At 40.1% G+C, this 22,706-nt stretch overlaps 1 protein-coding gene across 3 annotated transcripts in view; it reads right to left on the reverse strand.

Annotated features, from left to right (window-relative positions):
• Nucleotides 1–22,706, reverse strand: part of BOD1L1 (biorientation of chromosomes in cell division 1 like 1) — a 54,357-nt gene that overhangs the window by 25,318 nt on the left and 6,333 nt on the right. For all 3 annotated transcript variants that reach the window (XM_059381089.1, XM_059381081.1, XM_059381072.1), the window contains exons 2-10: nt 21,912–22,036; nt 17,553–17,743; nt 16,206–16,820; nt 15,449–15,598; nt 12,965–13,131; nt 11,362–11,473; nt 10,582–10,720; nt 9,560–9,632; nt 1,125–7,197 (exon numbers count right to left, since the gene is read on the reverse strand). In XM_059381089.1, the coding sequence (XP_059237072.1) occupies nt 1,125–7,197; nt 9,560–9,632; nt 10,582–10,720; nt 11,362–11,473; nt 12,965–13,131; nt 15,449–15,598; nt 16,206–16,820; nt 17,553–17,743; nt 21,912–22,036 (7,645 nt within the window). The remainder of the gene's footprint in view (nt 1–1,124; nt 7,198–9,559; nt 9,633–10,581; nt 10,721–11,361; nt 11,474–12,964; nt 13,132–15,448; nt 15,599–16,205; nt 16,821–17,552; nt 17,744–21,911; nt 22,037–22,706) is intronic.

Consider the following 22,706-nt stretch of genomic DNA (forward strand, 5'->3'; position numbering starts at 1 on the left):
ATCTGCAAAGCATTCAATTTACCCAGGCTAAATTCAATGGAAAAATTTCAAGTTATTTCAACCCTTGGAATACTTTCTTAAGTCCCTATAATGAACAGGACTCAATCTACTGGCCTCAGCTTCCTGAGGCTGTATTTGATGACATTCAAGGTCTGTTCCAGTTTAAAAGTCCAGGACACCAAAATTTATACAGCCAGAGTAGAAAAGTCAACATCCCTGACCCTTCAAGTCTAGCCCATGATGTCCCTCTGAGTTCTCAAAGATTCTAAGCACCTGCCACCAGAGTGTCACTACCTACTTAAAATACAAGGCTGGATTCACAGCTGTTCCCCATTTTGAAGAGTTACCTTTGCATTCCCAGAGCCTAGCACAATAGTAGCTGGCCCTACTGTGTGTATGGCATAGTGAATGACTGAGCCCCAAAGCTTACCCCTTTGAAAGTTATCAAGTATGTCTAGCAAGATTGACACTCTTTGAAGCCTGTCAGGAGGAAACATTTTTCTTTTCTTTCAAATTTCAAATCAGAACTCATTTTACCTGAACATAAAACTCAGTTAAAAAAAAAAAAAAAAAGTGCTTCCCTGATTTTAAGTAGCCAGCTGAACTAAACTGACATATACCACAAGACAATAGGACATCAGATGAAGGCTGGAATGGTGTTTATAACTATTGTCCCCATCTTACACAACAGAAAACTGAAGTTCTGAGGTAATTTTTTTCTAACAGGCCCGAAGGACTATGCAAGTTATTTAAACAATCAGAACCCATTTCCTCATTTGTAAAATGAGGATGATAAAAAAATACTCATTTCGCAGGGCTGTTGTAAGGTAGTGTTCATTTTGACTCACAAGAAACCTGAGGGTCAAAGGTTTAGCAACTTGCACATAGCTAGCTGGCTGCCTTCCCCTCCCCCAGCTTCCTGACTCTGCTCTCCTAGCACAGGAAAAATGGGTCTAAGGTTTTCAGTTTTTAAACTCAAGTTTCTAAGCCCAATCTTCCCATTTGAGAAGTTATTTTGTGACATTCTGGAATCAAAATCCTCTTTTGGAAGGCTGTTTAAAATGTACTCTACAAGCAATCATCTTTGTTAAGATGTTAAAATGTACAATTACAGAGATTCTCACCTATGTCATGCAAATTTTCTTCAGGAGGAACCTTGAGGTCTACCTCCTCCTGGGATGATTTCCTCATGCCATTACCATCTCTTGTTTTCTCAATGGACCCTTGAACCAGCCGTTTGCCATTGTTATCACCCTTTACAGTCAAGCCGTGGTCATAGTTTGGAGCAGACAGAGCTACATTGTAGGCAGCTGGAAGGACTAGCGCGTGGCAAGGGCCAATTTCTGATTCTTGGCCATTAATACATTCAGTGGTAGTGTTCACGGGGGCCGTGGGCCAGGACTGCTCAGGGGAGGACGGCTCCACCGCAGTGTCTCTGGCAGGCAGCACGTCATCTGTGTTCTTAGCACCAGGACTTACTGCTGGCAAGCAGCAGATCCCGAGAGAGGGGTCCTCAGTTGTTGGCCCCGCCCTTTGCTCTGGTCCCGCCAGATTCTCAGATGAGTCCACTCCCCTCCACAGATCCCTTCCTGCCCAACAGGTGCTATGGCCTGCGGCAGCCACCTCCTGGCTCCTCTGTCTTCTCGGAACAGAACTCAGCCACACACTCCTCTCTGCCGCATTTATGAGGCCCAACTTGCTCTCACTCTGTCCCTTCCTCACTAGTGGCACCTCGCAGGAACCGTCCCGCCTGCACCCCTCCTCCGATGCTTGTGCAGCCCCTGGCGGGCCGTCCTCGATGCCCGCGGCTCTGCCCCCTGCTGGCGGCCCAGGGTGCGGACAGCTGTTTGCGCACATCAGGCGGGGCCTCGGGGCCTCACCCTTGCTCATCCTGTGAGCCGACAGTTGCGCTTTCTCATCCACGCTACTTGCAGTCCGTGGGTTCTCATCCAGCCTGTCAAGGCCGGCCGGCGCCAGCACGCACTCAGCAGTGCTGGTGGAGATGATGGCGGCGTCACTCAAATCTTCCATCCTTGCCGTGCCAGGTGGCTCGTCGTCCTGCGGGAGAGCGCCCATCATGACTGCTTCTCGGCCTTCAGAGGTGCTTGTGGAAATCATGGTGGTGTCGCTGATCTCCTCTGCTCGGGTAACGGAGGGCTGGACTTCCTCCTGTGGGGCGGCGCTGGACACGGGGCCCTCGCAGTCTTCTCCCGAGCTGGTGGAGATGATGGCGCTCCCATCTTTCTCTTCCAGACCCACAGTGGTGGGTCGCACCTTTTCGCTTTCTGCGAGGACGCCAGAAATAGAAGCCTCGCACTCCTCTGCTATGCTGGTGGAGATGAGTGCGCATTCGTCTTTCTCCTCCTTGCTAGTTGAGGCAAGAGGGCTCTCAACCGCTGTGGCCGCACTGGGCATGGGCCCCTCGAAGTCGTCGGTGCTCACTAGGCCGGAGTCCTGAGCTCCTTCTTCCATGGTGGCCACTGGCTGCTGACTTTCTGCACATGTGATGGTTGTGGCACTGGAAATGGGCACTTCGAACTCCTCCCCTATGCTCGTGGAAATCATGGCACACTCATCTTTCTCTTCATTTCTCATAGCAGGGAGCTGGCTCTCATCTCCTGACACTGCACTGGGCATGGGGGCCTCAAATTCCTCCATGCTTAGTCTGGTGCCTTCCTTATTTTCTTCGGTTCTCAGCACACTTGAATGACCTTCTTCCACGCCTGTAACTGTGCTTAACTGAGTGCTGTAGTCATGCGTGGTACTGGTGGAAATCATCAAGCCTTTGCCTGGACTTTTACCCCCAGCTAAGCAAGTCTGGTTGGTAACACTGTCACTGGCTGTACTAGCCATAAGGCCATCGCATTCTTCATTGTCCACTGAGGTGATGATACCTTCGTCTTCTTTTCCACTGGGTGATGTGTGACCAGCTTCACATTCTGGGACTGCCCTGGATGCAAGCACCTTGTAGCTGCCCCCCACCAGGCCGGTGGAAATTGTGGTATCATCAACTTTTTCTTTTCTGGTGAGCAAACTGTCACTCTGACCTGAAGCTGCACTAGTCATGGGACCCTCAACACCTTTGGGAACTGGTGCCACTTCACCTTTCCCTGAGGCCACGCTGGTTACACTGCTTTCTACAATCCCTTTTGCACTGAAGCAGATCTCCCTATGTTTCATGCCTTTCTCTGCACCACTCATGCTGTCAACATTGCTCTCGTTGGCATTGGTGATGGTGGCTCCAGCCTCTGCTCCCACCTGCCCTGCTGCAGTACCAATCTGACTGTCACCTTCTTCGGCACTTCCATAAATTGATACCCCTTCACTCTCCTCCTCTGTCCCAGTGCAAGTGGATGCATGCCCAATTTCATTTCCCCTTCCAGTACTGGTCACTACCCCTTCACCTTCCTCATCCTCCTCTTTTGCACCGGTGCTGGTTACAATTCCTTCATCATCACAAGGCCCAGCAGCGACGGATGGTATGTTAGTGGCTTCTTTGGCTACTGTACTGTCCATTGCACTCTCTCCGTTGTCTTCTGATTCAGAACTTAGAGGAAAGCCCTCACTGCCCTCTTCTGAACCTGTGCAGCTCCCCAACCCCTCTCCATCTTCTTCTGTTATCCCTGTGCTGGTGACGGCACTTTCGCCTTCTGCCCCGTCATTCACAGAAGCATTTCCTTCCTGGGGGGCACTGGTTCCTGGTGGTGTGTCATTACTGACAAGGGTCACAGCTGCGCCTGTAACCACATGCTCTTCCTGTCGTTTGGCGCCTGTTACTGGGCACATAATAGAAGTAGCACTTCTCCTTTCTGCTCCAGTACATGTCACAGTTCCCTCAGTTTCTTTTTTGGGGCCCATTCTCGTCATATTTCTCTGGAATCCATCCACCTCTTCACTGCTTAAGGAGCCCTCCCTTATTTCTGTCCCAGCACTTGTCACCGCACCATCACTTTCAACCTCACTAATAAAGGTAACAGTTCCTTCAGCCATTTCTGAGTCTGTACGTGAAGAACCATCACATTTTTCTTCAGAGCCGGCACTGGTGACAGCGTCATCCTTCTCTTCTGTCACACCACTGTTGACATCATCTTCAACCGTAACTTCGTGAGCAGTCACGGGGCCCATTGCTCTCTCTTCAGATTCAGCCATAGCACACTCTCCACTTTCTCCCTCCTTGGTGCTTGTAAGGAAGGTTTCACTTTCAGCAAATCCTTCTGTGACAACGCTGCCGCCTTCTTCTGCTGCAGCAAAAACTGTGTATTCACTGGCTTCTGCCCCAGTGTGAAGAGGATTGTTTTTAGAGCATGCACCTGTTATGAAGCCTTCATCTGCCTCAATGCTTGTGCAGGGCACAGCCACCTCACCCTCTCCTGTTTCTGAGGAAGTGGTCGTGGCATCCCCTGCCTTTACTGTATTTAGGGGAACACCTTCATCTTTCCTTGCAGTGCTAGTGGCAAAAGAAGTCTTTTCTGCTCTGCCAGACCCGGTTGTGCCATCAGCAGTTTCTCCATTCCTTTGCTGTAAAACTGAGGAAGCAGCGTTATTTCCAGCACTGGTGTCGACCTCGCTACTTTCAGTCCTTCCTTCAAACACAACTGATTTGTTTTCCATTTCACCTGGGCCACTACTACACTTAAGTTTGACGGTCTCAGCATCTTTTTCTGTTCTCATGCCTACCACAGGGTCAACAGTGATGCCATGCTTTTTGCCATTTTCTAGTACCACTCTTGTTGTCTCCTTTGAACTGGGCTCTGTGTTGAAGTCATTTTCTTTTCTGGCCATGTCCATAAAGCTGCCTTCTTTGTGAGCATTCTCATTTTCTGTATTGACATCCATTAACTTGCTACCAACAGGCACAATTACTTTTCCTTGTTTAGTGTGCAGCACAGCAGGCTGGAAACCTTCTGGAATGTGTCTTCTGCTATCCATGCTTGCTTTTGCCAGTGTATCTACTGTGGAAACTGCCCCACTTTCTTTGCTGTCACTTGTCCTAGGGACTTCTGATTCCCTAAGAGTCAAACTTTGGTTAGGAATATCAGAGTGCTCTACAAGGGAAGTGCTTGCTGTGCCACCTTCTAAAACAGTCCTTTTGTCAATCAAAGGACTTACATCTGCATCACAAGATTCCTTCTGAGGGATCACAGTTACTGAACTTAAGGACGGTGAAGGATCTAAATTTGGGGAATGCTCATGATCAGCATTTCCTTGAGCAACATGTTCTTCAGTGAGTGTGGTTGTGTTTTTCAAATTCTTCTGTGTCCTATCATTTTCTGATGGGGCTCGTGACAATAGTCTATGACTAGTTTCAGAGTCTGTATTTGTTTCATGAGTTCCCTGTTGAATGGGTTCTTTTTCCCCAGGGTTCAGTTTGGACACAGCACTTTGGATATGCACTTTCTTGGTAAGGGTGCCTTTATGGTCAGTGTGCTTTTCAGAATTACCAGTAACTCCTGTTCCACGTCCTGATTTATAGGCTGGAGCTGGTGTTTTTGAATCTACTGTGGAAGTTCTTAATTCATCCTTTAGAACGATATTGGTTTTTTGTTTCATAACATTTTCAGAGTCACTGCCTTGCTGAGAACTATTACTGCTGCCATCTTGGGTTTTAGATACTTCAAATACATTTTCAACAGATGGCTCAGAATCAATTTCCATTGGCTCTTGTTCAGGCATTACTGTGGTATCACTGCTCTTTTTTGGTTTCTGAACAGAGGAACTATTGGGAGTGCTCAAGGAGTTTGCTGCTGGTTTTTCTTCTCCTTTGGTCATTTCTTGGGATAAGCTTCCTCTTCGGTTTTCACACAACCTTCTACTTAATTTCTTTTCCAAAACTGAACTATTCCCTCTGGCCTTTTCATGATTACTGTCAACTTCTTTACCATCCTTGTCATCTGATTTATTTTCTTCCTTCCTTTTCATTTCCTTACTACCATGCTTTAAGGTTCTGCTTTTGTGCCCATCTGATAACTTTCTCTCGGGTCTGGAGGAGCCTGAATCCTTATCAGCTTTGTATTTCTCCTTTGCTAATGGTAACTTGGTTCTGTGACTAGAATCCTTCTGTGTACCATGTGCTGAGGAAGCAGCACTGTCCAATACAACTTCGACACCAATTTCCTCAGAAGGTTTGTCTTCAACTTTAGACTTCCGCTGTCTATCTGTGTCAATTTCTTCTGTGTTCTTCTCCTTATCTGGTTTTGGAGTGGCCACCTGTTTTGTGACACTTTCTTGTAATTCCGTTTCAACTACTTTTAACTGTTTGCCTTGACTTTTTGGTTTAGACTTTAGCATAAGTTTCTCTTCTAGTAAGCTCTTTGTTCTTCGCTTCTCCTTGTGAACCACCTCTTCTGGTTTTGAATTACTATCTAAATTAGTTGAGTCTGTATCACACTTATCCTCTGAATAACTTTCACTTCTTCTCTGTAATGCAATTCCATGTTGCTTAGAACTCAGAGAATCTTTCTGAATTTTAGAATCACTTGATCTTCTTGATTTGTGCTCTGCCTTAGTCTTTTCGGCTGATAGGTGCCTCTCTTTTTTGTTGTTTTCTTTACGAACATTCTCATCTGTTTTTATAATATATTCAGAAACTGGCTTTCCATCTTTGCCCAAAATTGATAACTTCCTTTCATTCTTATGTTTACTTTTTCGTTCCATTTTTTCATCTGAAGAAAGTTTCGTTTGTTGATTTTGCTTTTGGATATTTTCATCCATTTTTAAACCTTTCTCTGAAGAATGAAGCTCAATCTCATCACCTGTTTTATGCATACAGTCACCTTTATATTTATGTTTTGTTGATAATTTGTCTTCTGACAGAGTCTTGTCTTTTTCAGGCTTTTCCTTGGAAGATTTTGTCTCTTTCTTAGGTAGGCTTTTCACATGTACTGTTTCAGAATCGTCTTTTTTTAGATGCTTTTCATTTTTAAGTGTGCTTTTCTGTTTCTGGGGCTCTTCTGTGCCAATTTCCGACCGTTCTGCTTGCCTTTTCCCATCTCTTGTATCAGGCTCTTCTTGTGCCCCTTCCACCACAACAGGGGTAGATGTGCGTCTTTTATGTTCTCTTTCTATTTTGGATTCATTTTTGTTTTCATCAGCTGAATGCAAAGATTCTGAAAGTCTCCGGGCAGGTTTACTTGGTTCACTTTTTGCATGAACATGCTTCAGATCCTTTGAAGAAGATACCTTTTCCTTTTCACAATGCTGTAAGAAAATAAAAGTTAAAATATGAGCAATACTAAAATCGACCTTTATATTTAAACTTAACATTTGGGTACACTGGATATGCTGAATGTTGTCATGTATGACATGTCACTTAATCTCAGCCAGCAGCCTGTGGTAGGTATGGGTGACCTCATTTTATGCACCAGGAAACTGAAGGTCAGAGTGGCTCCATAACTTGATACCCAGGCAACAAGTTGAGAGGATTTCATTCTCAGTTGGGGACTCTTCCCACTATATCACAGACATCTGTGCACAATTAATTATTTCTCCTAAGATGGGTCCATGCATTTGGGAGGCCTTTAACTTTAAATTACTAAAGCTCACTAATACCCAGTAGCCATTAATAAATATAAGCTGCACAAATGACAGTCTGATATTTTTAGTCCCAAAGCATATCTGACAATGAAAATAATTAAAAATATTATACTGAAATAAATAAAAGTTTCCTAACATTTTAATTTAGGAGCCTGAATTATTTATGGAAACCTCATGAATCCAGGCTACTTGTAGGGCATTTTACTTAGGAAGTTTCAAATGCACATGATAACTCACTGTAACACTAACCATATCACATATAAAGCATGTGTATGGTTTTTTCTTTTTTAAATATTTTATTTATTTATTTGACAGACAGAGACCACAAGTAGGCAGAGAGCCCGATGCAGGGCTTGATCCCAGAATCCTGGGATCATGACCTGAGCCAAAGGCAGAGGCTTTAACCCACTGAGCCACCCAGGTGCCCCAAGCATGTGTATGTTTATATAACCAAAGGAAGACACTGATGGATGAGCACATCTGACCTTCCTTCCAGCCCCAAGGCATGGCACTGAGGAGATTATTAGTATTAATGAATGAAATATACTTTAGTACAGTCTCACTATTACCTGTAATTATTCTTATTCAAATAATGGGGTGAAGTTCTCAGAAAGATTTCTGTGTTTCTGGGTCAGTTTATCAATGTACTGTCTTAGCATTTAACACAAAGATTAATGAAATTCTACTAACTCAGGGAGTAGGGCATAGTGAAATCTTTAAAAAAACACTTTAAAATTCATCAAAGAAAGAACAGGGATTTTATCAACCTAATTTTATAGTAGTTCCAACCAATTAACATGAATAAAATTTTATGAGATACTTTTTCAAAGAAATTTATCACAAAATTAAGCTAAATATTTAAAAATACGCCGTTAATACATCAGGATATACTCATAAATATATCTGTAATTTCTAAATAAAGAAATGAAGATTATTTATTGGCTACGAACAAATAATCTTTATTAGTTTTCCCTAACATAGTTAGGGTTTAGGGGCACCTGGCTGGCTCAGTTGGCAGAGCATATGACTTGATTTCAGGGTCATGAGTCTGAGCCCCATGTTAGGTGTGGAGCTTGCTCAAAAAAAAAAAAAAAAGAAAAAGAAAAAGAAAAAAGTTTGGCTTCAGAATTATAAATATGGCAGGGCAAATAAGAATTTAAATCCAGTGAAAGTAAAAGTTTATCCCAAGAAAATAATCCAAACATTCATTGAACATAATTTTTACTATTTCAATTGATCAGATCTTGTAAGTAATCTAAGTGTTCAACTCTAAGGAAATGCTTAAATCATGGTATGTCTATTCAATCAAACACTAGGCAATCGTTAAATATAAGTTAGAAGCCTACAAAGAAACACGAGATGAGTAAGAAGGAATGTTAAAATCATTTTGCAAGATTATATCCACTCTACAAAATTACATACATTTATGGATGAAGAGTGTGTGAGAATGAAATGGATGGTCCACTACGGTGGAGGGATTTTAGAGCCCTCCCTTTTCTTTCTTTCTTTTTTTTTTTTTAAAGATTTTATTTATTTATTTGAGAAAGAGAGAGTGAGCAAGAGAGAGGGAGCATGAGTAGAGGGAGGGGTAGAGGGAGAATACTCCCCACTTAGCAGGGATCCCAATGTGGGGCTGATATTGGAACTCAGATCATGACCTGGGTGGAAGGTAGACGTTTAACCTATGAAGCCACCCAGGCGCCATCCCCCCCACCCTTTTTCTTATTATCATTACTGGCAATTTTGTTATTGTCAGTATAAGAAATAGTGGTGGGGGGTTAGGGGGTGAGGGAAAGGAAAGTAGGAAAAAGTAGCTGTTAACTAAATAAAAGATTACATGAATCAACTAGTTAAAATGAGGAATTTAGGCCATAATAGAATGGGAGTTCAAGAATGCTAAAGATGAGGGATTTTTTATTTAACTTGGAAAAGAGCAAATTGAATTTCTAAGTTTTACTCCAAAGGACTGAATGGCCTATATCTAACAAAAGAGAATTTAAAATAGGCTTTATTAATTAAGACACACCTCACTTGTCTTGAGAGTTTCTTTTGAATCTTCTTCAGACTGTGGTTTCTTTTTAGAATTCTCTTCAACATTCCTAAGTGAGAGGGAAGAGTCATACATTAACTTGATTTGAATCAAATATAAGTTTTTCTCAGAAGGTTTAAAAAAAAAAAAAAGCTTCATTTTTCTTTATTATAAACACTTGATCCATAAAGGAAGCCTCCTTGCATTTCAGTTTAATTCCTATCTCAGTCAACAGAAGCAAATATAATCCCCACTGTGAGTAACTTACTCTTGGCACTAAAGTTAAGTATACTTGAAAAAAAATTCCTAAATTTGTTGCTTGAAAATGAATACCTGATTGGCTATAATTAGATTTCAAACGTCTTACTGTCTTTTGAGTAAATATGGTAGTCGTATTTATTCAGATCAATAGTAATGAGGTACAGTAAGAAAACTGAGAGCAGACTCCTCTGAGTTCTGCAGATTATTGATTCTGCTACCTTGAAGTCTGTGATAAATGTCCATAATTGCAACCTGGTCATAGCTTATGGCTCCAAGGACTTCAGAGTCACGTTGAGAGTCTCTTCAGCTTTCTAATTCTTACAGAATTAACTATGATAACACAAAGATAAGTAAGAATTTGGTTCAGCCCTCTGGATTATGGGGAGATGCATGAATACTAGCAAGCCTGGAAAATGCATGCAGTCACTGTAAATAAGAGGTTATTGAATGTCCACAGTGGAGATATTTCCTGAGATTCTAGAGGGGCTATGAACTCTGAAATTCTAGAAACAACTGTTTATGCATGTGCGTTTTTCTGGGGACCACCCTCCACAAATGATTTAGAAACACTATTTTGAAATATAGATATTAACACAATGAATTATGCGACAAGAAGTGAAACACTATGGTTTTCATAAACATGTGATAAAGACACACACATTCAAGGTATGGCTCTTTATTAACCCTATCAATGCCTCTCTTCTGAAAGCATGCTGGGGGAATGTTACCATAGGAATGCTGCCAGATAAAATATGTACCTCGAATCTTTCTTTCTTTTTTTGCTTAAGGCTACTTTTTTCTCTAAAACTTTCCGTTCTTTAAGGACTTCTTTAATTCTGGGGGTTTTAGGTTCCACACTCTTTGCTGATGATTCTTCTAAATCCACACTATTTTTGCCTAGGAAAGAAATAATCAATAAACTACATTTCAGAACAGAGTTTATAAACAACATTAGTATTTCTTTTTCATTAAGATTTTCTAATTACTGTAAAAATGCTAGATAGCTTTAATATCCTTAAGTTGTGCTGGGATAAAAAAAATATTTTAGATGGAGGAGCCATACTTTTTTAATTGCAAGTGTATATATGTTTTTGTATATTATATAGGATCACTGCCCAGAGTAAGTTCAGTTTGGGTCAATGAAATACTCCAGATAAATGTCTGAAACTTTAGATAACATAAAGCATTGATTAATTCTACTCATATCACCATCAAGGCTTGATTACTCATGGATTAACAACTGATTTTCCAGAGATAATTCATTCCACAATCACAGAAAATAAATTGCTAAAATGTGGGTTGTATAAGCTGGCACCTGACAGAATGTTTAGACACAGAAATAGAATTTAAAAAGTTATTCAACACATCAGATTAAAAAGGAATCTCCCATACCTGAAAATAGATTAATTTTTTAACACAGTTTTTTGAGATGTAATTTAGATAATTCTATTTTATAATCATCTCAGAAGTAAGATGGATATCTAAAATTAATGAAGTATATAAGACATTTAAAATATTAAAGTTAACACTTCCTATACCTTGATTCTTAGCTTTTGAAGACTTTGTCTTTTCAGCTTTCTGCTTTCGTTTTTCTTCAAGTTTCTCTCTATTAATTTGCCTTCTTAAAAGTCTCTCTTCTTTTTCTTTAGCCTAAAACCACAAAATAGTCACAATTATACTGACCATGAGGAAAAAGCAAAAACACTGAAAAAAAGTATGTTTACCCTTCAAATGTTCTTACAAATAAGGGGCTTTGCAATGCTGCATATTCATTATACCATTTGGAAGCTACCAGAAGAATAAGGGACAGATGTGAAAATTTTTAATTACTCTTTCAGATTGCCATTAGTTTAAAGAATGGGAAAGGTATCATTCTGGGAAATGGTGATTTAATAAACCAGTTAGTTTAACTAAAAGGAGGGCTGTGAGGGGCCACTGGGTGGCTCAGTCAGTTAAGCATCCAACTCCAGATTTTAGCTCAGGTCATAATCTCAGGATTATGAGACTGAGCCCCATGTAAGGCTCTGCGCTGGGGCACGGAGCCTACTTAAGATTCTCTCTCTGTGTCTCCCTCTACCCCCTGCCCCACTGCTCACTCTCTCTCTCAAAAAAAAAAAAAAAAAAAAAGCTAGAAATTATGTATGAACATCAAGTATACATAAGCAAATATATCGTAATTTTTAAAATTATTCTAAAGGAGAAAATTGTACAGATTTAAGAGACAGGCTAGTCCTACAACAAATACAACTGGCTGGTTATGTTCTTGGAAACCCAGGTTTTAAATGTGGGACTTTCTGCCTTTCTATTTAAAAAAGCCAAGAATCCAGTTATTGTGGGTTACTCACACCACCCCATACCCATTCAGAACTCAAAGTCTCAAAGTGCCAAAAATCCTAGGTATTGGTATAAATCCTGATGAAGCCAGTTTCTCAAGAGATAAGCCATTATTAGCATTCTCACTTCTTTCAAATAATTTTTCTATGCAATATTTCCTTATTCTAAAATGTGTAATTCCGTATTTTAATGTTTCTAAAACTGTTAAGTCATCTTAAAACAGATGTACACATATGATGAAGTGGCAATCTTTTTCTTTAAGAAGCTGTTAATAGGGCGCCTGGGTGGCTCAGTGGGTTAAAGCCTCTGCCTTCGGCTCAGGTCATGGTCCCAGGGTCCTGGGATCGAGGCCCACATTGGGCTCTCTGCTCAGCGGGGAATCTGCTTCCTCCTCTCTCTCTGCCTGCCTCTCTACCTACTTGTGATCTCTCTCTCTCTGTCAAATAAATAAATTAAATCTTAAAAAAATAAAAAAAAAGAAGCTGTTAGTAATCCAAGCACCCATCTTTAACTAGAAAATATGCAGACTGTACCCCCTCTTCATATTAGACTGATGGCTGCACATCCTCTTTGTATGGCTCGATCCACGCTGGATTCAAACATGTCCATACTGTGAAGCATTGTTACCAAGTTCTCACTACTGATCAAGACACAAAGACCCATATTCCATGTTTATGTCTGTACTGCCTAATTAAATGTCAAGTTCCTGAAGGCAGAACCGACATGTCAGTTTGGTGTGCTGTCCAGTACTCTGCATACAGACCAGTCAAATAGGTTAAAATAGCAACAGATCTAGTCTGAACTTACAATCGACTGGCGCCGTTGTTCTACAGTAAGCTCATCATCGGAATCACTGTAATATTTTGAGTAAAGATAAGGTTTGTGAACATAAGCGTGCCGTACACTTTTTGCTTTTCCTTCACTGGGATCACTGGTTTGAGTTTTTGTTTTGTTCTGCTTGTTCTTCTCCTCATCTGGAAGAAAGCCAACAGAAAAAGGAGTGCTTCTGTGAATGACCAATAAAATTAACATTATGCTTGATCCACATCAAGTGGCAAAACAGTACCAATGTAGTTCAAGTACATCTGAGTCCAACAGGAAATATCAGTATGCAAAAAATCAGAAATAAACATTTTAATGGCTGTAATCCAAATCTTAATTTATTTCTTACAATTAACTTCTCACACATAAAGAAAGCAAAGAAAAATCAGATCTTATCGCTATTTATTGTTCCTTGACAAATAGTTAATTCTCATTTGTAGGTCAGTGGACCTGGTATGAATATTTTACGACCGTAAAACTGAATAAATTTACTTGAAGCCACATTTTAACGTGGGCTTGAAATTCTTTTCTTTAATTTGAGATTTTAATGATACAAGAGTCCCTACACAAGAGGCCCTACACAAAGTATACACTAAAACTCCTCTACCTTGGGGCACCTGGGTAGCTCAGTTGGTTAAGTACCTGACTTTAGCTCAGGTCATGATCTCAGGGTCCTGTGATTAAGCCCGGAGTTGGGCTCCCTGCTCAGTGTGGAATCTGCTTCTCCCTCTCCCTTTGTTCTTCGCCCTGTTTATGCTCTTTCTCTCAAATCAATAAAATTAAAATAAATAATAATAAAACACCTCTACCCTAGGATGGTGGGTATGTTGCCCCATCACACAGTCAAGTAGAACACTTGTAAACAAGTTTTTCATTTCCTACCACTTAGTACTTTAAAAATAATCACCTTCTTACTTTCTGGATCTCATACATAGAAAACCAGGAGTCCTGTCTAGGAAAAAACTTGAAGAGCCCCACAAAAGCACCCAGAATGAGAATTTTAGTCAGCTTCAGAAAGTGGGGTGCTCACAGGATGAGTAGCATTCATCATCCTACATAAAGCCTACAGAACTGACCTCATGAAGAGGTATGAAAAGTGGCTGAATACTGATGTTGCTTTTTAAGCTGGTCATCCTGGGGCTACTAAGAATGCAAAATGGGAGAGACTGAAAAATACATTTGTGGAATTAAAAGCATCTACTTTTTCTCCTCTAGGATTTTCTCTTTACAGTGTTTTATCCAAAAGCCAACAGCAAATTTACAAGATGCTACTTACAAATAGTTGCAAATATTTGATTTTTTAAAAAGGTCATAAAGCAGAAGTTAATCGTGTGATACAGAGCCACACAAAATGCTGGTTAGAAGCCCTGACTCAGGTTTGAAACTGGCCCTGGAGCTCAACAGCTGCGTGACCCTGGACAGGAACCCTTCTCTTGGAACTTTGTTTCCTCACTTGGACCTACTCCCCAGGGCTGTTGTGAGGATTACAGAAGCTCATACACACAGGAATGTGAGAACTTAACACAATGACTAGAATACAGTAAGTGCTTAATAAGGGTTAGCTGAAAAACAAACTGTAAAGAGAAGTATGGTTTTGTTTTGGGACAAGGCATGACTGTGGTCTAGCTTCTGGGAGGTGATCTCTGAGTCTCTGGAATGTCATGTCTGACAGGTGTTTGTTTGCTTGGGGCTCCTGGGTCAAATTAAATCATATCACAGTATGATCTGGGTTGGAAGATTTGGGCCATGAAGTATCAGCCTGACTTTCAGAGAGGCTGGGGACTGAGATCAGACACTATGTCTACATGATGGAGCCCCAACAAAAACTTTGGGCATCAAGGCTTATGTGAGTTTCCCTAGTTGGCGATTAGCCATACATATTGTCTGACATCAATGGCAGGAAAGTAATGCTCTCCATAACTCTACACGAAAAGGCCTACTGGAAGCTCAGTGTTTGGAACTTTCTTGGACTCTGACCTATATGCCTGTTCCTTGGCTGATTTTAATGTGTGTCCCTCAGCTGTAACAAACCATAACCATAAATTTTAAAGCTTTCAGTGAGTCCTTCTAGAGAATTATCAAACCTAACAGTGGGTTTGGGGATCCCAAATTTGCAACTGGTGTCAGAAGTAAGGGCAATCTTATAGACTGTTCCCTCAACATCACCTGTACAAACCCAGACACATACACTTACACATACAGCATCTTCATGTACACTGTCTCATCTACACCGTCTAATAAACCTGAGGAATGGAGTTAAAAGATGGAGTACCAAGGCTTACTGAGTAACTTACCAAGCTTGCTCAGACAGACAACCTCGGAGCTGGGACTCAGAAACAAATCTTTCAACTACAAAGTCCCATGCTCTTGCCACTATACCACACTGTCTTTCACGAAACAGCCATCTGAATATACAAATAATGTTCCACGGAAAGCTTCACAGAGGCATTATTAAGTAAAATGCTTTACCATCTGATGTAATCTCTCCTTCTTCCATGCTATCAGACATTAGAACTTCCTCCTCGGTATCTTCTTCAAAAGAGGAAAGGTCACTGGTATGGACGGAGCTAACTGTAATGTCTGTAAGTCCATCCACATCAGAATCTATCAAAGAGCAATCTTCAAAAAGGAAACAAAACACGAAGATAAAGCACGTTGTTACAAAAACATATTCAGCACCCGATTCCTAAATTACATCTATAATTCCTGCATTAAATACATGTCAAAGATCTTCAACTTTAGAAACAAAAATCTCTCAAAAAATAGAAAAAAAAAATAGAAATCTCTCATCATTTGTAACCAGTATCAAGGTAGAGCTGTTTTGAGAAAATACAAAGACAAACTAGTATTCTGTAAAAATAACTACTAATTTATGATGTAAATGACATATACCAAAGCAAATACTAAGAAAGTGAATTATTTACTAATATTTTGAAGATTAGGATATATAACTATAAATTAAGTTGCTTGGAATAATGTATGTGCATAAATTATAAGTTAAATTATAAGGTTTAGACTTTTTCTCATTTACTTTGTGAGTTGGTACATTGGCATGGAAAATATACAAATGTTTATTCTTCATTTTTTAGCAAAGGGGATATGACTTTTTAGGCTTTTGAAACAGCTGAAATAGTTACTAAAATCTGAAGGCAAATTTGACACCTCGTCCCCAATGGACACTTTCTGATGTGTAAACAGTTGTAGATTTTTGCAAGTTTTTATATACCTTCTTTTGTCCCTTCAATGGTTTTAGGTTTATTACTGTTCTTTTCTGAAGGGAGTTTTGAACATTCTATTTCTTTTTCCTTTGTTTGTTTTTCCTCTTTTACTTTTTGTAGGTCCTCGTTCCTTTTGGAGTGATCAAATTTCTTTTCAGTCTTTTCCTTCTTTTCTTTTTTTCTTTCTCCTTTGTCATTGCTCTCTGGCTTCTTTTCACCTTTGTCTGTAGATTTGTTCTTTTGGTCACTGCTTTCCTGTTGAACATCCTTATTCAGCAGAACTGAATTATTGCTCTCTTTTGTGTGATTTTTAATTTCTTCAATTGGACAAGGGAGATCAGTAAATTCTTCAGGCTTGGGAGCTGTCTCCTGTCCTTCCCCTGCAGAATCGGGTGTAGGTTTTTCTTTATCAGCTATGTCCTCTGAAGTTTTTTCCTTTTCAGTACTAGTGTCAATGCTTGGCTGAGAAGGGAGTTTTTTGGATACTCTCTCACTGGTCTTGGCATTTGACGTTTCTGTTGAAGCCCTGGCCGCACTGGCTTCTTGGTTAAGAGAAGTTATGGTTTCCAAGATTGACATGGCATCATTGGCTACATTAGCGCTGGGTCCAGGAACTGGGACACCTTTGAGGGAAAGACAAGTGTTAAAAAAAAAAGTGACGCAGAGGCGCCTGGGTGGCTCAGTTGGTTGAGTGCCCAACTCTTGATTTTGGCTCAGGTCCCAATCTCAGGATCGTGGGATTGAACCCTGTATGGGGCTCTGCACTCAGCAGGGAGTCTGCTTGAGAATTCTCTCCCTGTCCCTCTGCCCCTCTCTGTGCTCATGCACCTGCACTCTCTCTCTAAAATAAATAAATCCTTTAAAAAAAGAGAAAGAAAACATTTATGCAGAAGATAAGCCCCTCTGCTGAATTAACACTACAAGCCACTGCCATCTTTATAAGACACATATGCTATACACACCATTCATATTTCTTTAGACTTTTGGATACCATTGTTAGTACCTAGCACATTCTAAATTCTCTACTGAATCACAGGAAAGCCACCATACTGAGAATAGTCTTAATTCCCTTTAGCTATTTCAATTATTCCCTCTACTGAAACACACATAAACACACACACACACATACATACATATGCATACACTCTCACTACATTAGTAAAATGTCTATTATTTTGTGATAATCTAAAAAAGAAACGTTCTGTCAGTTAAGGAATATAGGTGATATTTAAAATAAATATAATTTCACTAGCATTGCCACAGAGATAGATGTTTTAAGGAACTACATATCCCTAACTTTATACTCGGTTCAAGAAGCAAAGCAATGGAACTGACCAAGAGGAAAAGCAAGGCACCTTGTGTAATGATGGAAGAGTCTGGTTTCTCATCATCGGGGGCTGTGCTGCCACTTGCTTCCTCTTTGTGATTTAGTGTGGCCAAAAACTCATGCACAGCTTTCTCTACTTGAGGTCTGAATGTGTGGTTGATCTTTGGATCCACAACCTGAGAAATAATTCGGTCAATACCAGACTCCAACATTCCTGATCTGAAACACAAGAAAATTTTTACAGAAAAGTAAAAAACAATTTCAAATTATTTGCATTAATTACTTTTAAGTAAACTGTATCTATTACATGTATGTGCAACCTTAAATTGCCCTGATCCACTCATCTTAATATATGGAAAGAACAGGCGGTGGGAAATACACCACACTACAAGAAAGTTGGTATGCTTTTTATCATTGGTATCACTAGTGGAAATACTAAAGCAGACAAAACAAAAACCAAATCCTTAAAAACTAGACACAATAGGGGCACCTGGGTGGCTCAGTCTTTAAGCATCTGCATTTGGCTCAGGTCATAATCCCAGGGTCCTGGGGTTGAGCCCTGCTTGGCGGGAGGCCTGCTTCTCCCTCTCCCACTCTCTTGCTTGCGTTCCCTCTCTTGCTGTCTGTCAAATAAATTAAAAAAATCTTAAACAAAAGAGAAAGCTAGACATAATAGACTATCTAGAGTCCACACTTAACAGGTGATGCCTATCTTACTCCAACCCTGGCAGGGCATATGAGAATAAATGTTCACTAAAGCTGAATTCTGGGTATAAAATAAACCTATGTACTCCACAACTTTTTTTTTAACAGAAAAATATAAAACTTTTATAAGTATTAGGATCTTTAGGAAAACTGAAGAACACACAGCGTGTAATTTCATTAAAACTTACAAAAAAAGAAAGAAAAATTCAGAAACACAAAAACAAAACTTAAGACTTAAGACTTCAGGCTTTCTTTTTATTATCTTCCTCTATAAAAACTGGCGATTTATTCATTCAACAATTATGTTATGACTGTTACTATGCTGGTCACTGTCCACTACAAATCAGACCTGGTCCCCAGCTGGCAGGAGAAATAGAAACAAACAATTAAAATACCAGATAGGCACTACAACACACTATCTACTGTAGGGAAAAAGTGGAATAAAGAATTATTAGATATATTTAAGAACATTTGGGAATGTGTCACAAAGAAAAGACATTTGCACTGAGCCTTGATTTCCACAGAAGAGGAAGAAAGAGCTCAGAGAAATATACACTAGAGATACAGGAGCAAAGGGAGCAACGGAGTCTGAAATTGTAGAAAATCACAAAACCTTGAGTAAAATAAGAGGACAAGCATTTTCTTTTTTCTTTCTTTTCCTTTTTTTTTTTGAGAGAGAGAGAGCACGCGATAGAGAAGAGGACAAGGATTTTAAGAAATGTACCTAAAACGTGTTTCTCCCTTAAGACAAAACAAAACAAACCACCCAAGGAGCCAAAGTTCCCTGGAGAGTGCTGCAAGAGCAGGGTGCTGGTCCCTCCAGCCACTAGGCCTCAGGCTCTCTGCAGAATGGGGGAGGTGTTTCTTCTTTTACATTACAATGCTATTTTTGACTGCAGCTCAGTCTGGAGTAGAGGATGGATTAGCTTTCCATTTCCTGAGGCACCTTGCAGCCTTGTGATACTATAATTCTACTTATGTGGGCCATAGAGAAAAATGAGTCAACACCATATAAAGTAGGTAACCTGCTTTTTAAAGTTCTAAGATTAAAAAAAAAAATTGCAAGTCCTGCAAACACTGTTACATCTTAGAGGTACCTTCAAAATGTAGCAGGTGGAAAAGAAAAGGACAACCAATCTAAAAAATGTTTTAAGGCATAATACAAAGGCGTTACATAAAAAATAAAACCCACTCTCCCTAAAATTACTGCTGCAGCCTCTTTCTCTGCTTATATTCCAGGTCCTCGTCTACTTCAGTCTAGTCTTCCACCAAGGTCAGCTCTGATCTTAAAGTGGAGGCCAGTTCTGTGACCACACTGCGCTCAAGTAAACCCACTAAGAAAACTGTGGGCTCCTAGTGGGCTCACTCAATCACAGTGTGGTCACATCTGCCTCACCTGAGAAGCCACAACCCTGTATCCATCCAAGGGCAAGGCCAAAAGGCCAGCAGGTGGTATTTTTCCTGATTGAAGCTACTTCATTGTCTTCCTTTTAAATTGCTCAGTTAAGATCATTATTTAGAGCTAAGTAGCATTTTAGACTTTGTTGTTCAAATAAATGCATAAAAAGCATGCTACTGAGTCAGAATACCAACGATTAAGTTCAACTATTTGAAACTGCTGAAATTAGATGGTTTTTGTTCTACAAAAATGGCAACTGTAGATGGTTCAAGCTAATGGTCAACTGAATATTTCTCAATGTCTTTGTATGAAAAACTCTTTGAAATTCTATTTATGTAAAAAAATAAAAATAAAATAAAATAAAATAAAAAAGAAATTCTATTTATAGGGACTAGTCTCTCCCTACAACAGTAGTTGGAGACAACTCTTTCTTTAAGGAAGCCTGAAAATATTATAATCAGTAACATATGACTTTACTAATGGAATTTAAATAAAAGAATATTTTATTTAAAAATAAATAACATGGCTAGAAGAAAATTAACAAATGTCCCAAGAAGAGTAATGATTAAGCTATCCAAGACACAGCTGTTTCCCTTGTTCTAAAATGTCTCTAGAAGCCAGTCACACTACAACAGTAACTATTAGTAGTCATGAGAACCCCTTACTGATGGGGTATAGCAACCCCTCACCAAACAAGAGTCTGTGAAAATGTCTTAATATTGGTGCCCTAAGAGTTTTAAGTGCCTTATTTTACAGGAGCAAGAAAAGAATAACTGACAGCTTCCATCCTTTCTAGGTTTTGTATGCTAAGGAGTAAATGCAATACAAGGAAATCTGCCTTCCACTTTAGTCTCTCAATATATGAAAAAAAGAAAGCACCTCCCCTTCCAACCCAAGAAAAACTGTTTTTAAAGCTATGTAATCATTTGTGAAAAGGGTGAGAGCCCTCAGTAATTAGGAGTACTCTGTAGAAATAGTCAGTAGGTTTCTCCCCCTTCCCCCTGTTTTCTTGAAAGCCTGGAAATAAGTACCCCACCAGGCCCTGTCCCCAGCAAACCACGGCTGCCTCAGGTTTTTAGGAAGGGCATTGGCTTCTCTCATCAGATCTTACTATGCAGTCCTCCCTGGCATCTTCTGATCTCTCCTAGGCTCTTTTATAAAGGTTCCTTAAACTTCCTATAAAATGTAGACAACAAAACTATTGTTCTATTTCCCTCCTCTCTTCTGTGGTAGAAGCTAGTAAGGGCCCCCAGGCTCCTGGTTTCTCATATTACCTGGACCTAAATAGGTCTTTGAGTCAGAGTAGGAAGTTCTGTGGGGTTTCTTGCAGATAGAACTATCAATGGAGTATGCACACTATTAGGTTAGTGAGGTTCCTATAGGACAAGAGGGTATGAAAAGGTGGCAGGTAGAAAATGGATTTAACGGTTTGGAAGTCACATTTCATTCTAAAAGATGAACTTGAATGTAAATATTTGTCAAGAGAGGAAGAAATGGTACTCTTTAAATAACTTAGTAACCCCTTGAGCAGGCTGTGGGGTGGTGAAGCAAAGATATAGGGTCGAGGTCTTCTTGTCTTGTCAAATATTTATATTCAAGAACAAGATAGTATTGTAAATCTGCTTTTTTAGGAACACCTTTTTTTTTTTTTTTTTTAAAGGTCCCTCTAAACATTCCAGTTCTTTTCATTCTCTTTATCTTATGTTTACCCAAACACACTTTCCTTCCTTTACTGGGCATATCATCACTAAAAACAGAGTTAAAAGTCATAGTAAAGTGCAAAAAAAAGAGGGGGGTACTGGGAGTACTGTATTAGAAGATACAAGACACAACCTCAAGTCAGAGGCAATTATCTTAATTGCAATAATCTAGAATGTCTTTTTACTTGTCAAAGAGGAATAAAAAAGCCTGATCTTTTGGGGTCAAGAAAATAGTTGTGAATGAATGGTATAGCAATATTCTGGCACTTACCATCTATTAATATTCTACGCTAGGGCTAGGGTTTTTTTTTTTTTTTTTTTTTTTTTTTTTTTTTTTTAAAGTCACATTGTCATCCTCTTCCTTCAGTTAGTTCCCCAGGTCTACAGAGAAATCAGACTGCTATAATTTATGGGGAATGTGCAGTGATAAGACAGCTCGCTCTAAAATTACACAGCATCACATATGCAACAGCCAATCAAACTTGACAAAATAACATCAGACCTCCATGTAACATCCCTGCCTTCCACAGAGTAGATGGACATTGTCAGGCCTGCCCAGGGGCTGGGCCCTTCTGAGACTTACTTGAGCACTTGCTGCCTAATATTGTTTCTTAGCTGGTTCTTATTGAGGTGGGGACTCCATGTATGAGTTGCCAAGTGGTTCGCAACAAAGTTGTCAACTCGCTGCCTCAGGTTCTGATAGGCAGGCTAGAGAGGGGAGAAAAAAAAAACACAAATGTTAAAAATCTTCAATGTTATACAATATCAGTATTTATAGCCTTGGGAATTTGAGTATTTTTAACAGTGTCAATATGTTTTAGATTACCGTATCAAACTTAGTGGCAACCAAGTTTCTCAGCTTATGCCTATGCTGCTTTAGGATAACCTAGACATTCAAATACTACTTTCTTTGCCTAAGACAAGATGTTTGGAGATGGGAGGAACACAAAGAAGAAAGACATGTCTTATTTGTAGACAAGGGACTAGAAAATAAGACACAATTAATATTAATGTTAGATGATTTGGAGCAAAGAAAGGGAGAAGAGCAAAGGAAGAAGTCTTTGCTGATAACGTGGCATCTGAGTTGGACCTTCAAGGTTCCCCAATGATACCGGCAACTGGAAAGGTGGGCCCTGAACAAACAGCCAACAACAGAAGCAAAGAGCAACTGAATGAGAAAACGTGGGGTCAGGAGCATTTGTGGGCATCCAATTTGTCTGGATAAGAGAATATAAAAGGGCAGAGATAGGAGGTTGGAAACAGGTTGGGGCTGGGGGCTGGAGCACTTTGGGTACCTGTATAAGAAGTCTGGGATTGGGGCACCTCGGTGGCTCAGTGGGTTAAAGCCTCTGCCTTCGGCTTGGGTCATAATCCCAAG

Source organism: Mustela nigripes, chromosome 1 (genome assembly GCF_022355385.1).
Source record: "Mustela nigripes isolate SB6536 chromosome 1, MUSNIG.SB6536, whole genome shotgun sequence".
Taxonomy (NCBI): domain Eukaryota; kingdom Metazoa; phylum Chordata; class Mammalia; order Carnivora; family Mustelidae; genus Mustela; species Mustela nigripes.